Source organism: Hemitrygon akajei, chromosome 1 (assembly GCF_048418815.1).
Source record: "Hemitrygon akajei chromosome 1, sHemAka1.3, whole genome shotgun sequence".
Classification (NCBI taxonomy): domain Eukaryota; kingdom Metazoa; phylum Chordata; class Chondrichthyes; order Myliobatiformes; family Dasyatidae; genus Hemitrygon; species Hemitrygon akajei.
This window is the reverse complement of record NC_133124.1, coordinates 34,635,481-34,651,602: the sequence shown is the minus strand read 5'-3', so window position 1 is coordinate 34,651,602 and position 16,122 is coordinate 34,635,481. Positions and strand designations below refer to the sequence as shown.

The following is a 16,122-nucleotide window of genomic DNA, read 5'->3' as shown; positions in this document are numbered from 1 at the left end:
TATCTGTCGACTTCCCTCCAGCCTTCAACCTAATTTTTGTTCCAGTTAACAGCATCTGCAGGTGTTTGTGTGTCCAAACACAGCTGATGGCCTCTGACAGGGTTTGGAACACAACCACATGAAAACAGAACAGGAAAACTTAAACATTAAAAAACTGACAATGCAGTCTCTTACATAACTCCCTGCCACTGTGAGGCAGCAGCTGTGGTACCAGTGGGATTACAGTTGAGAGAAAACTACCCCAAGCAAAAACATCTCCCCTTATAACATGGGATTCAAAGGGAAATAGGTCTGATATCACAGTTCAGTGCTTCTGAACACAAATATGCTCATTTCAGGTCTATTCAACAGGTATTGATGCATCTAACATAAAGTGAAGGTTTTAGAAGCTCATTCTTTGTTCAAATTCCAATGTAATCATATTCCAGCTCAGGCTGATGTTGATTGCAACTCATTCTTCCTCATTCCCACCTCCCATGCAGGGTCAGTGGCCCAGCCACCTGTTCTCATGCTGCACAAATTTCCTCTGTGGGCCATGACAGGTGTTGACAGCTCTACACTGATACACATACGCAGTGGAGAAACAAATTTATTGCTCTCTGCTGCTGGCATCTGTCCACATTCTTTGGTGCCTTGGGATTCTAATATTTTATGACATTCATTTTTTGAGGTTTTTTCTGTTTCGTGGATGTTGCAATGAGTAAGAATTTCAGGTCGTATATTGTATACATTTTGATTTCCCAGAAATCAAAATATAACAGCTTTAATTCAATATATAATAATCTATCTTCACTTCCAAAAGTTTTTAATCCTGCTTGCTTACTTAAGAAATGTGGAAGTTCTTCACAATTAGGATCCGGATTTGGTGAGCTATTTTGTGATGGTCAACCTTGACCATATGAATTTCTGGAAATCCCTGCAAAATAAACAGAAGGGACCCAGGACATGCCTCCCTAACTTAGACCACAAGCCCTAGTGTACTGCTTTCTTTGCAAAAAAGCCAGCTAGTGTAGATTTTCCTAGTCTAAATACCTTTATTTCAATTCAGTACTGCACTCGCCAATGAAGCAATATAATGCCAAAATAATATTTTAAATACAGATGTGATTAGTCACCGACAAGGTTTCATTGAAAGCAGGAAGAGAAAAATTCACAAGAAGTAGGGTAAGAAGGAACAATGCCCAGCCAAAAAAAATCTCCAAATTGTTAAAAGTTAACAAGGCAAAATATGTTTATAGAGATAATAGTGATTTTCCATTGCTGAACAGGGCTAGGAACACAACATGTGAAAACAAGAACTGGAGTGCCTGATATATCTGAGAGGGCACCGGGAGGGGGGCATGTATTCTATAAAATGTTAAATATACATTTTTATAAATCTTAATTAAACTTAAGCATTATTTGCAAATAAATACTCCAATTTTAAGCAGTAAAAAGAAACAGTGGTTTATTTGAATTCACAAACAACAACACTCCCCAAAAGTAATAGAAAAGTGAAAAAAAATGCAGGAGCTACATATCTGAAATGGAAATAAAAGCAAGAAAGACTGCAGATGCTGGAAATCAGAAGCAAAACATGAAATGGTCCAGCTAAAGGTTCCCAACCCAAAATATCAATTGTCCATTTCCTTCCATAGAATGCTGCTTGACCCGTTGAATCCCTCCAGCATTTTGTGCTACGCTATTTGTGATGAAGATTCAAGATGAAGTTTGAACTGTGACAAATCAGTGAACAGGATTTATTAACAAGAGCGAATAAGAATATATTGCAGAGGTTGTGGCCCGGCCATTGTTGGAGTGGGGCAGTTTTGGCTTATCAGGCTTAGGAGAGGTAAGTATCTGGTAAGTTTCTTCTTCTTCTTTATATTCTTCATCCCTTGTCTATTAGGGCATAGTTAAAGCAGTGAGAAGAACTCCAGGGCCAGTGTTATGTTGTTTGTGTGAGATGTGGGAATACTGCCTCCCAGATAACCACATCTGCACCAAGTGCACCAAGCTGCAGCTCCTCAAAAGACGTGTTAAGGAACTGAAGCTGCAGCTTGATGATATTCAGCCCATACAGGAGACTGAGGATGTGATAGGGGTGTCACCCCTGGGTTGCAGAAGATAACTGGGTGACTGTCAGGAGAAGGAATGGAAATGGGCAGCCAGTACAGAGTACTTCAGTGGCTATTCCCCTCAATAATAAGTATACCTTTTTTGATACTGCTGAGGTGGACAACCTACCAGGGGGAGCCACAGTGGCCGGGTCCCAGGCGCTGTCTGCTGCTGTGCTCAGAAGAGGGCTACAGTAGTGATAGGAGATTCCATGCTTAGGGAAATAGAGACAAGATTCTTTAGATGTGATAGAGACACCCCAGATGGTATACTGCCTCCCAGGTGGCAGAGTCAGGGATATCTTGGATCGGGTCCATGGCATTCGAAGGGGGAGGGTGAGCATCCATAAGTCTTGGTACATATTGGCACCAATAACAGAGGTAGAAAAGGTGAAGCGGTCCGGAAGAAAGATTTTAGGTAGGTAGAAAGCTGAAAAGCAGAATAGCCAGGGTAGTAATCTCTGGATTTCTGCCTGTGCCACGCACCGGTAAATGTAAGAATAGGAGCACTTGGCAGGTAAATGTGTGGCCAAGGAACTGGTGCAGGGGGCAGGGGCTCAGATATCTGGATTATTGGGATCTCTTCTAGGGAAGGTATGGCCTGTACAAAAGGGACGGGTCGCACCTGAACAGAGGGGGGCCAACATCCTTATGGGCAGGTTTGCCAGAGTTGTTAAGGAGGGTTTTACCTTATTTGGCAGGGGAATGAGAACTGAAGTGAAAGGGCTGAGGATGTAGCAGTTGGCATATAAACAGAGGTATTGTGTAATGAGACTGCGAGCAAGGTCAGGCTAATGATAGGGCAAAATTACAGTTACAGTTACAATGTCAAAGGGGGACAAAATCAAAAAGGGTGATGAAAACAGGACTGAAAGTATTATATCTGAATGCACAGTAAACAGAATAAGATAAATGATCTCGTAGTGCAGTTAGAGATTGGCAGGTATGGCATTGTGGGCATCTCTGAGTCATGGCTGAAAGTAGATCATGGTTGGAAGCTTAACATCCAAGAACACACATTGTCATAGAGTCATACAAAATACAGTAAAGAAACAGGCCTATCTGCCCAACCAGTCTATGCCAAACCATTTAAACGGTTTACTCCTAGCTACCTGCACCAAGACCATAACCCTCCATAACCCTACCATGCATGTACCTATCCAAACTTCTCCTAAACGTTGAAATAGAGTTTGCATGCATGCACCATTTGCACTGGCAGCTCATTCAGAACTCTCACGACCTTCTGAGTGAAGAAGATCTCCCTTATGTTCTGCTTAAACTTTTCACCTTTCACCCTTAATCCATGACCTCTGGTTGTAGTCCAACCCAACCTCAGTAGAAAAAGCCTGCTTGCATTTACCCTATCTATACCTCTCACAATTTTGTACAACTCTATCAAATCTCCTCTCAATCTTCCACATTCAGAGGGATAAAGTCTTATCCTATTAAATCTTTCCTTATAACTCAGGTCCTCCAGACATGGCAACATCCTTGTAAATTTTGTCTGTACTCTTTCAACCTTACTTACATCTTTTCTGTAAGAAAGTGACCAAAACTGCATGCGATACAGTCCTCCAAATCAGGCCTCACCAATGTCTTATACAACTTCAACTTAACATCCCATCTCCAATACTCAGTACTTTGATCCATGAAGGCCAATGTGCCAAAAGCTTTCTTTATGACCCTATTTACCTGTGATGGCACTTTCAACAATTAGGGACCTGTACTCCCTGATCCCTTTGTTCTACCACATCCCTCAGTGCCCTACCACTCACATTGTAGGACCTACTCTGGTTGGTTGCACCGAGGTGCAACACCTCACACTTGCCTGCATTAAATTTTATCTGCCTTTTTCAGCCCATTTTTCCAGCAGGTCTAGATCCCACTGTAAGCCATGATAGCTTTCCTTGCAGTCCACTAGAACCCTAAACTTGGTGTTATCCACAAATTTGCTGATTCAGTTATCCACATTATCATCCAGATCATTGGTATAGATGACAAACAACAATAGACCAGCACCGATCCCTGCAGCACTCCACTAGTCACAGGCTTCTGGTCAGACAAGCAACCATCTACTACCACTCGCTGGCTTGTGCCACAAGGCCAATGTCCAATCCAATTTACTACCTCATCTTGAATACCGAGCAACTGAATATTCTTGACCAACCTCCCATGCAGGAACTTGTCAAATGCCTTACTAAAGTCTATGTAGGCAACATCCACTGCCTTGCCTTCATCAACTTTCCTTATACATATAAGGAACGTTTAGGAGGTAGTAATCAAATATGATAAAATTCACCCTGCAGTTTGAGAGGGAGAAGATAAGGTCAGATGAATCAGTATTACAGTGGGGTAAAGGGAATTGCAGAGGCATGAGAGAGGAGTTGGATAAAGTTGATTGAAAGGAAACACTAGCAGGGATGACGGCACAGCAGCAATGGCTGGTGTTTCTGGGGGAAAGTTGGAAGGCACAAGACAAAAATATTCAAAAAAAAACAGAGAAGTATTTCAAAGGGAAAATGAGGCAACTGTGGATGACAAGGGAACTCAAAGACAGCCATAAGAGCAAAAGAGAGGGCATATAATATAACAAAAAATAGTGGGAAGGTAGAGAATTGGGAATCTTTTCAAAACCAGCAGAAGGAAACTAGAAAAGCCATAAAGAGAGAAAAGATGAAATACAAAGGTAAGCTAACCAGCAATGTAAAAGAGAATACAACATTTTTTTTTCAGAAATATCAGGAATAACGGAGAGATGAGATTGGATATCAGACTGCTGGTAAATTACACTGGAGCAGTAGTAAAGGGGATAAATAAATGGCAGAGGAATTTAATAAGTATCTTATGTCAGTGTTCACTGTGGAAGGCACTAGAAGAATGCCAGAAATATGGGAGTGTCAAGGGGCAGAAGTGAGTGTTGTCGCTTGAGAATCTGAAAAGTCTGAAGGTAGTTAAGTTACCTGGACCAGATGCAGGTAGTTAACTAAAGAGACTGTGGAGGCATTAGTAATGATCTTTCAAGAATCACTAGATTCTGCCATGGTTCCTAAAGACCACAAGGGAATGGGGAAAAATGTGGCAGATGGAATATAATTTAGGGACATGCATTATGATGTAGGGAAGTGGTCACTCACTTTGGCAGAAGGAATAAAGACATGGACTGTTTTGCAAATGGAGAGAAAATTCACAACTCAGATGTACAGAGGTACGTACTTGGCAGTCCTTGTGTAGGTTTCCCTAAAGGTTAAGTGGGTGGTAGAGAGGCAAATAAAACGTTAGCATTCATTTGGGGAATACTATGTTGAAGCTTTATAAGGCACTGGTCAGACCACACTTGGAGTATTGTGAGCATTTTTGGCCCTTTGTCTGAGAAAGGATGTAGTGCCATTGAAGAGGAAATGAAAGGGTTAACATATCAGGAGTGCTTGATGGCTCTGGACCTATACTCAGTGGAGTGTAGAAGAATGAGGGGTTTCTCATTGAAACCCATTGAATATTGAAAAATCTGGATAGAATGACGCTTGTAGTGGGGGAGTCTGGACCAGAGGGCACAGCCTCAGAATTGAGAGATGTCCACTTAGAACAGAGATGAGGACCATTTTCTTTAGCCAGAGAGTGGTGAATATGTGGAATTCTTTGCCACTGATGGCCGTGCAGGCCATTAATTAAGGCACAGGTTGATAGGTTTTTGATTAATCCGTGCATCAAAGATATGGGAAGAAGGCAGTAGAATAAGGTTGTGAGGGTTAATAAATCAGTCATAATGGAATTGCAGAGCAGACTCAATGGGCCACATAGCCTAATTATGCTCCTGGGTCTTATAGTTATCTAAGACGAGAACTCAGGGAAGACACAGCTAAACATGAGGAAGATTGTTGGACGAGATGGAATGTGCCCCATCTGTTGGAACTCTGTCTGGCTGAGGGGCCACCCAGGCAGACTCCACTGCAAGAGATCTGGTGTTAAGTGATGGATTGTGCAGGGAAGTGACACAACGTACCGAGCAGAGCAATTTTCTGGCAGCTTATGACACCACCTGCTAATAACAGCTGTGTCCACCTGAAATGGTCCTTTCGTGCAATCAGTCAACACAATCCTCAAAAGAAATGCCAAGAACGATATCTTATTTGTGTATGATGTTGAATGTAAAATATAAATAATTCAAAGAGTCTCCATACCCATTAAATGCCAACCTGATCAAATTGTTGTAAAATGCATGACTTCACTGCTGTAGTGTTTACTTTGTTTTCTAGCAGCCATCAATCTTGAGCTTAAGTCCAAAGGGCTCAATGTCAGAAACAAGGATTATGTTTAAAGAACAAGCAAGAACAAGTGTTTCTTTTTCCAAGAAGTTAATGCTCTTTTAAATAAATGCCACTCAACTGGTATTACAGCCACTGCATCAAGCCACTGCAATCTTGGTTCGTGGGAATTTTCCTCAATGAACATCCACACCATTAATCTCCTTGCAGTGCAATGGAGGAAGGCTGCCAGTATAAAGGCAAAATGGGCCTCCTTAGAGAGAGAGGCTTCTTTTCGCCAGCCTGCCTTGAGCGAGCTCCAGATCATTTCACAAACCCCTTCACTCAGAGGTTTCTCAGAAAATAAGGTGAGGAACCATTCAGCGTTGTACATTTAACAACGCATGTGCACCTGAAAAGAGTAATACAAGGGCTGAATGGCTTCTTCAGCTTATTTTCTCACCATAACTCCATATGGTATACTTAGAAAAGCCGACCCTGTGAAGAAATTGTTTATCTAACAAGTTTACATAAGGTACAGTGCTTCTGAAGACTTCCAGAAAAGATGTGTTTTAATGGGGGGGGTGTTTCCCTATGATTGCCAGTTCACCACACATGTCAATCCTCACCACTTTGACAGGTCCCATGATGTGAGCATTCTGTGCATCAGTATGTAAACAATTAAATTAAATGATGGGAAAAAAACACTCACTTTGAGCTGCAACAGAATCCACAGACCTTTTATGATGTCTGAGCAGCAATCACTAAATTTTGAAGGTGCCCTGTCAGGAGTCCCATTATCAATTATGTCCTTTTAAGCCAGAAAGCAAATGCAGAGTAGTTCAACATACTGAGAGCTGAACTTTGAATGAACAATGAAAGATAGATAGATAGATACTTTATTCATCCCCATGGGGAAATTCAACTTTTTTTCCAATGTCCCATACACTTGTTGTAGCAAAACTAATTACATACAATACTTAACTCAGTAAAAAATATGATATGCATCTAAATCACTATCTCAAAAAGCATTAATAATAGCTTTTAAAAAGTTCTTAAGTCCTGGCGGTAGAATTGTAAAGCCTAATGGCATTGGGGAGTATTGACCTCTTCATCCTGTCTGAGGAGCATTGCATCGATTACGTTGCATCCCTAAAGCCCAATTTATGCAGCTGAATCTACGATGAACATCAACTGTGTCATCAGCAGGCTGCAAATGATGCTACACATAAATTCATGAACTAATTCCTACTTCGAACATAAACTTAAATCATGCACTGGACTGCTTCTCTGAGCTGAATCACGCAAGTGTGTCCAATTACTGGGCAGTGGAATTGTCCAATCAATTTTTTAAAATCTAGAGCAAGGAAATTCTATAAGCTTAGAGTTAGTGTGACACAGTGGTATGCCTGTTAGTACTACAGCATCCCAGCTTCAGCTGATCCTAACTTTGGATCGAATCTGTACATTCTCTCCATGCGAGTTTTCCCTGGGCTTGCCTTGTTTTGTTGCCCTGGGCTGAGCTGCTTGGTAAATTAGCTACTGTAAATTGCCCCAATATAGGTGGGTGGCAGGGAGATTGGGTGATTGTCAATGGGATGGGAGAGAGACTTCTCCGCAAGGAAAAAGTGGGAATTGTGGGATCAATGAATAGATTCAAATGAACACACAGGAAAGTCAAAAGAAATAGTTGTGCGTTAAAGAGAGTGAGAAAGAAATAAAATATTTAAAGCAGTACAAAGGAAAGAAAATGAGGAAGGTGTTAGAGGGTCTGGAGAGGGATTTGCAATGCTTAAAAAAGAAAATAAGACCAGGAGACAAGAAGAAATAAACTTCTGGAACTGTAGCAATAAGTGTAACATGTTAACAAAGAAAGACAAGTACATTCTTTGGGGCGGTCTCAGCATATTTGCCCAAAAAGTACATCAAACATTTACTAATCTGAGACTTTTTCATAACTTCCTTCATAAGAGAGGCTTTAGTTACCTGGTTTTCTAACAATAGAATTGTGGAGATGTGGATACTGTTTTGGATACAGTTTGCGGGTGGGGGGTGGTGAATGACCTCACAGCAATCAGGTCTCTGGCACTGAGCCTGGCTCTGTGGCTCAAAAGGGAAGGGGGAAGAAGAGGTGGGTATTAGTGATAAGGAATACATCAGTTAGGGGAACAACAAGGAAGTTCTGTGAATGAGAATGATATTCCTGAATAGTATGCTTCAGGGTCAGGGACATCTCAGATCGAGTCCACAGCACTCTGAAGTGGGAAGGTGAGCAGCTAAAAGTTATGTTCCATGTTGGCCCCAATGACATGGCTAGGTTGGTATATGGATAGGAGGGAAGTGAAGGGCTATATCCGGGTGCAGGTCAATGGATCCAGGCTGATCAATGGTTTGGCACGGACTGGATCGGTCAAAGGGTCTGTTTCTGTGGCTGTAGTGTTCTACAGCTCTATGTGAACTATCAGACACACAAAACTAAATGTTGTGGTCCATTTATATGTTTTTAAGGCAAGGAAGCCCTAACAGAATTTAAAAGACTATTATTACACCATCCATTTTCTCCTTCCCTTCTTCACCAATGCGGGGTACAGAATTAGACAGATGCAATACCAATATATTAATAGCCTTCCTTTGCAATGTAATGAGCATTCACAACAAAGGTGACTAGGCCACCTTTTTCTTTCTTATCTATACCAGTATATCATTATGCCTGTCACAGGTGCAAAATACTTCATACAACAAGAGATATTTTTGCACTGCCTCTTACGTCAGAGAAAGAAAACTAAAATACTTCGTCTAGAAATAAATAAGCACAGTACTGAGAAAAGTGGAATTGCAAAGTTGGGAGAACTCATGAACAACTCTGTACATTTCTCTCGGTGTCTTAACACCTTTCATTAACACCGTTCATATGCTCATTTTTCTGAGATTCCTCTCTTGTTCCTAACACTTCTTCATTGCCCGTGTCACTCCAAATGACACCAGCAATTACAATGCTCTCAATTCATTCTCCTCAGTGGTCTGGATAAAAGTGGGTATTGTTCACAGGCAGAAGATCCACTCTTTTAAACAATGCTGAATGTTCATTAATTACCAAGCCAGTCACACCAAACCTCCAGCAGCCAGGCTACTGCACACACTCTATGCACTCAGACCTTAAGTTACACTGCATCTTCAAACACTTTGCTATACCCAAAACTGAGTTACAACATGCATTTTTACATGAAAAGAATACTCCCAGGCACCAAAAGTATCACACAAAAAAATTCAGGAGAAACTCAGCAGGCCAGGCAGCCTCTATGGAAAAGAGTAAACAGTCATTACTTAGGGTAGAAACCCTTGAGTCCTGATGAATATCCACGGTTGGGAGACAAGAGACAGCACATACTAGCTGATCTGTCTGCACTTCACAGGGAGACACACCCTGATCAACACTTCTTGGGGCTGCAATGACTATTCAGGTTATGCGTCCACAAGATGGTTGTCACTCCTGACCTTGACCTGGGAAAGCCTCAAGTATAAACTCACACACCCGATCGCACAATGGAAAGTCATTCTCAACTTAGATTCAGGATCACGCAGCCAACAGCTGCTGACACACACCACATATGAAAGTTTATTGTTGCTTTTCAGAGGTCACTGACATCTACAGTCAGGTTCCATTCAGCTCTCCATCAGCAGAAGCAGGCAGACTGGCCATTCATGCAAAGGACTTCTGCACAAGAAGACCCGATTGTAATAGAGAGAAGTACTCCTGCTCAATGTAGGTGAACAGTGCCAAAGTATTATCAGCTACTACTGGTAGCTCAGAAAGCCACCCCTCATTCTTTTTAAATGCAGTGTCAGCAATTGAAGACTTGTGAATCTCACCCTCTTAAACAAACAACATCTCTTGCATAGATAATGTGATTCAGTAGCTTCACATTAATCAACCCAGGAAGAACTTTCCTGTCCGCAGGAATCATTGATGCACCCACAACTAAATTAAGCAACACTATCGAGTAGTTGAAAGTGTGCTGGGGGTGTTATGAGCTTGCAGCTTCAGAAGCTCAGCTGTGTATCTCAGCCAGGTTTCTGACCAATTATACCTGCCTTTCTGAATAAACTGTGGTTTGCATGAAGGGGCTTGACAACACCATCTTTAAGTGTCACTGATGAACTTGGAGATGCTCAAAAAAACTTTACAAGAGATTGTTCTTTTAAAACTGTTTTAAGATACAATTAATTTCTATGCCTTAATCTCATAAACGTGCATCACCTTGCATTGCTGTGCTTAATAAAATCACGACTGTGAAGGATTGATCACAATTGTACAAATGAATTCAGCTATACTTTGATAATTTCACAAAATGGCATATCAATTTTACCCACCTTTAATATCCTTTCCAAAACCCATGGAGGAAGTCACAGTGCTTCTTTTGTGTTCTCTGTTCTCAGGTTTCCCTTTCATCATCTCATTGTCACTATTCAAATTATTTGAGACCATTTTCTTCTTCCTCTTCTGTCGAGGTGGAAGTCTTTGAGGGAAGGTGAACATTGGCACTATAACAAGGAGCATAGTAACCGCACATAGCAAAAATCCACTCCACCTGTGAAGTTTCAGAAAGAACAAGACAACTTGACAAAATACGTGAAGAGAACTCGAGATCGGTAAAGCCGACGCTGGAAAAATAAAAGCAGAAAATGTGAGAGATACTCAACGGGCCAAGCAACATCTTCAGAGAATTTGTTTTGCAGTGGGACACAAATCAAAGTGTATATTCTTAACCTGAGGGACTGCCTAAGAAGAAACACTGTATGCTATGTTGAATCTCAAATTTTATGAGAAATATAAAAGTAGGAAAACAATTTAGCTTTAAAATATATGAAGCATAACCTCGTTTAGAATGCCGGCTTAAAAGAAACATTATGGAGCTGATCATGTTCAATCTAACCTCTCACTCACACTCCTCTCAGCCCTACCACAACATTCTAACCCTGTAACTAATTTACAACTAGGCAGGTCCCTGTTGAGACCTCCGTTATGCTCGTGTTAAACAGATACCTTATTCTGTCTATTTGCCTCTGAAAATCAAACATTAAAATTGCTTTAAAATTAACTTTTTAAAAGTTGAAAGCAATAAATTATCATTAACAAAAGCATAAATATATAGTGAAATAAGCAATGTTTGCCTTTTTAATGAAAGTAGGAAACCCACTCGATCGAAAGGAGCTGCAGTGGAAAGCCAGCTTGCCAGACATGTGGTGTATCTGGCCTTCTGGTTCAGTAGGCCAAACACTGACTATAGAGCCCAGGGGCACATCTAAAAGTGAATGTGTGCCCACATCTCACTTCCTGTGTGTTCTGCATTGCTACAGAACAGTAGGCAGGTAGGGGTTTAGACCATGCTGACACGGAATCTGTAGGTAGCTGGGAGCTGTCAATGGAATCATTGGTCAGCATGATCAAAACAATATCTTCCAGTAAAGCACGGGCACGGCAGGTTTATTATAACTCAATACAAATAAGCAAGGATTTAAGAGCATAAAGTACTGCATATTTATCGATTTCAATGTTACTCAGAGTAATTCCCTATTGACCGGTGGGGGAGGGGCAGAGGCTATTTCAGGAACACAAAACAATGCAACCCTATTCCACATAAATAATTTGGACTGGGAAGTTGTTTGGTGATCGGTCTCAATATTATCACTGGAGGAATATTCAATTGTCCTGGATCACCCTTAATTGTTGAAAAATGGAACACAATCTACAGCTGGAATATCTAGAAATTTTATGATTACCTTTGAATATAATTATTGTAGGTCAGCATAATGCTGTTTTTGAAAATTGCATAAAGAGGGAGAATTTCAAATGGGAGGTTCACAGAACAACATTGTTGGGAGTTCTCTGTATAACGTCTCAGTGGAAATAATATTGTTGGTCTGAACGCAGTGTTTCCCACACAATGCTGCAAGTTGTCACAGCTGAGGCCAGCGCATAGAAGCATATATCACATGGGAGAGATGGGAAAGAGCAAGGAGAGCATTTCCAGAGGGAGCTGGAGCAGAAGCATGGTTTTGTGCAAGAAAGCCACTGAGAATACTGGGGATCACGTGTCCCTGACAGGAGCTTGCCTTGGAGAATTCTGTATGAATACAGTTCAGTTCTGATGAAGGGTCTCAGCCCGAAACGTCAACTGTTTACTCTTTTCCATAGATGCTGCCTGGCCCACCGAGCTCCTCCAGCATTTTGTGTGCATTGAATTATTGCACCCCAATTATATCCATAGAACACCAACTTTAGGATCAGCACATTGCAATTACCTTCTAAATTACGTTCCACTGAAACTAACAGAATTAATTTCAGATATAACTTTCTAATGTTATTGATCTGTACAGTAAGTGCTCTTGGCAATGAACTCCCAGGCAGAAATTTCTTACACACATAGTTGCCTCCAAAGAAAACAGGAACTTGAGGGAAAATCTTAACATTCTCCATTACAGCAAACATCATATGGATGACCATAGTGCCTTGCCCTTAATAAATTCACTGATTCTCCAAAGGTTATTAACATACTGTATGTTGCTCTTTTAAACAGATGATGAGAGACCTGCCCAAGGATGAAGTGTTCCCTTTTAATATGCATATCAAGCAGTGATGGCAATCTTGACAATGAGAACAGTCTTATGGCTATGCAGCATCTCAAACTTAATTCATGGTTGAGATTAAAAAAGGAGTGTTACCACGGGGAGCCACTACTGAGGAGCCTAGAAAGGTACTGATTTTTTTTCTCTCTGTATCCTGGCGGGGAAGGAAATTAGCTCAGTCACTTTCCTCTCTCAGCCTCACTTACAGCCAGTAATCTGTGTGCTGGAGGCCAGCGCACTGACTTCTCAGCACTGTTTTCCTGCTTCACATCTTCCTATTTGCCCCAGGCAAGTAATGCATCCCATCTGAATCCAAAGGGGGAATGACAAGGCACAAAACACAAATCACAGAAGTGTTTTTAGTGATGAGGAAACTCCATAATGAGAAGATAATCTCAGGTGAGCATTATTTTGCTCAACTGGACTCATTCCACATAGCATCAAACCACTTCTTAAGGAGTGCTTGCTCTTTCTTTCTCTGTTACCCTTTCTAAAATTATATTCCATATATCGATAAATCTTTGATATCTCAATTATATATCCAGATATCTACCCTTCCAATTTAAGATGGCACTACTGAAGACGTGCAACAGCTTACTTGTGGTTCGAAAGCAAAGGAATTCAATTAAAAACATTATTAGTAACACTTTTTCTGAAGTAAATTGTGGTAGACTATCACCACAAACACTGAAGAGGCGAGTGAGGGTGAAGTGAACTCAAGAGATGTGCCCTGCTGGTGAGCTGCAATATCGACGTACTTGAAGTTGCAATGAGTGATTCGGAGGGGAGAAGTCGAGGCAGAGGAGATCCAATGCCCGTCCAACTTACTCTGGTGCGAGGGTGAATTGCTCTAAGCGGCGAGCCAATTTAGAGAGGTAGGGAACCGCTTCTTCGGCAGCAAAATCCAGGTCCGAAGCAAATCACTGAGCACCCGTTCTAGGCCCGAAGTGATTCACTACGGCGACGCCTGGATCCTAATCTGAGGTATAAAATGATGTTTGGACAATTTAAATGTCGGGCTAGAAAGACTGGAAAGGCAGGGTGTCGAGCTAGCTCGCTCTAAGTGCCAAGCTGATTTGGAGAGCTCGAAAAGGGCTTCTCCGGCAGTGAAATCTAGGCCCGAGGCAATGTGCTGTGGGGGGATGTCGACGGAAAAGAGTAAACCGTCAATGTTTTGAGCCAAGAGCCTTCATCAACACTGTAACCCTGAATTGGGTGGCAAGAATATTAGAATGGATTTGATGGGCGTGTAAGAGAGAACAGATGGCATGGAGAGTGGGGGAGAGGAGTGAGATTGATAGACCATAGATAGGTCAAGTGGTCTCCTTCAATGTGGTAAGGGAATATTAAAAAACATCACAGAGCCCTACTCTTGTTTGTCAAAATGGTATAATCATAAAATACTATGCTTTTTTCTCAGTTCCTTTATCTCCATCACATCTGTTCCCAGGTTGAAGCTTTCTTTTTCCAGGACACCAGAGATGTCCTTATTTCTTCATAGAATGGGGTTTCCCTTCTTCCACCACTGATGCTACCCTCACCCGCCTCTCCTGCGTTTCCTGGGTATCCACGCTCTCCCCATTTTCCTGCCACCTTAACAGGAATAGAGTTCCTCTCCTCCTCACCTACCACCCCATGAGACTTCAAATCCAACACATCATTCTCCGCACTTTCCAGCATCCTCAATAGGATCCTACCACCAAACACATCCTTACCTCCCCCGACTCTCCGCTTTCACGTAATCCTGGCACATATCCCAATAAGCAACAGAAATGCTACAAATGTCTACCTACCTCCTCCCTTACCTCCATTCAAGACCCCAAGCAGTCCTTCCAGGTGAGGTAACGCTTCACCTGTGAATCTGTTGGGGTAGTCTATTGTATCCAGTGCTCCCGACGGCCTTCTCTACATTGGTGAGACCCGAAGTAAATTGAGGGGCCACCAGAAGCGGAATTTCCTGGTTGCCAACCAATTTAATTCCCATTCCCATTTCGACATGTTAGTCCATGGCCTCCTCTTTTGGCACGATGAGGCTACTCTCAGGGTGGAGGAGCAACGCCCCATATTCTAGGTAGCCTCCAACCTGATGGCATGGACATCGATTTCTCCTTCCAGTAATGTTTTCTCTCCCCTATCCTTCTTCTCCAGCCCTTTACCTTTTCCACCCACCTGGCTTCACCTATCACCTCCTGGTTAATCCTCCACCCACCCCCCCAACCTTTTTATTCCGATCTTCCTGCTTGCTTTCCCATCCTGAAGAAAGGTCTCAGCCCAAAATGTCAACTATTTATTCATTTCCATAGATGCTGCCTGACCTGCTGAGTTCCTCCAGCATTTTGTGTGTGTTGCTCTGGATTTCCAGCATCCAAGTATCTTGTGTTTATACTATAGGATATCCTGCAGTGTCAAATTGAAACATATTCCTTGACCTTTCTATACATTTTCTTATTTTCTCAGAAGTTATCATCCTTTTTGAATCAATGCCTGTTTGGTTTTGTTATTCAGGGGCCTTCAAGTTTACAACAAATGACCTTATGGAGTTAAAACTAATATGTCTTTTAACTTGTTCCATTCATTCATTCACTGTAAGATATGGATTCCTGTGGTATGCAAAAACAGGAAAATAAAAGGTTGCTGCTATCTCTTACCAATTTCCAATGAAGCGTGGGTCAGTCTGGTCAATCTGAATTGTGGCCCTGGGATCTACATAGAAGCCAATCAAGACACCGCCAAGAAGATATCCTGCTGCAGGGCCCAATGCTCCCATAACATACATAATTGCTGGAAAGAAGAGATAATATATTAAATAAAATACTAGGAACAATATATGTACTAATTCAAAATAGAAAATATAAACCCCAAATTAATCTGGGTACTAATTCAGATTCAGATTCAGATTATTGTCATTTAGAAACCACAAATGCAATGCAGTTAAAAAATGAGACAACGTTCCCCCAGAATTATATCACAAAAGCATATGACAAAACAGACTACACTAGAAAATCCACATAATGTTTGGCAATCCTCAATCCAGAGTCCGGAGAGGCTGCTGCGTATTAATATCGCGCTACCATCTTAGCGCGTTCCCCGGAAAGGAGCTCCAATTCCACCAGACAAACAAGACCAAAAACTAAAGCTACAAGACCTGCACAAAACCA

General features: G+C 41.6%; 1 protein-coding gene across 2 annotated transcripts in view; it reads right to left on the bottom strand.

Moving 5' to 3' along the window:
- The window catches only part of slco5a1 (solute carrier organic anion transporter family member 5A1), a 203,170-nt gene that overhangs the window by 75,102 nt on the left and 111,946 nt on the right, over positions 1-16,122 (bottom strand). For both annotated transcript variants that reach the window (XM_073040807.1, XM_073040811.1), the window contains exons 2-3: positions 15,613-15,745; positions 10,709-10,926 (exon numbers count right to left, since the gene is read on the bottom strand). In XM_073040807.1, the coding sequence (XP_072896908.1) occupies positions 10,709-10,926; positions 15,613-15,745 (351 nt within the window). The remainder of the gene's footprint in view (positions 1-10,708; positions 10,927-15,612; positions 15,746-16,122) is intronic.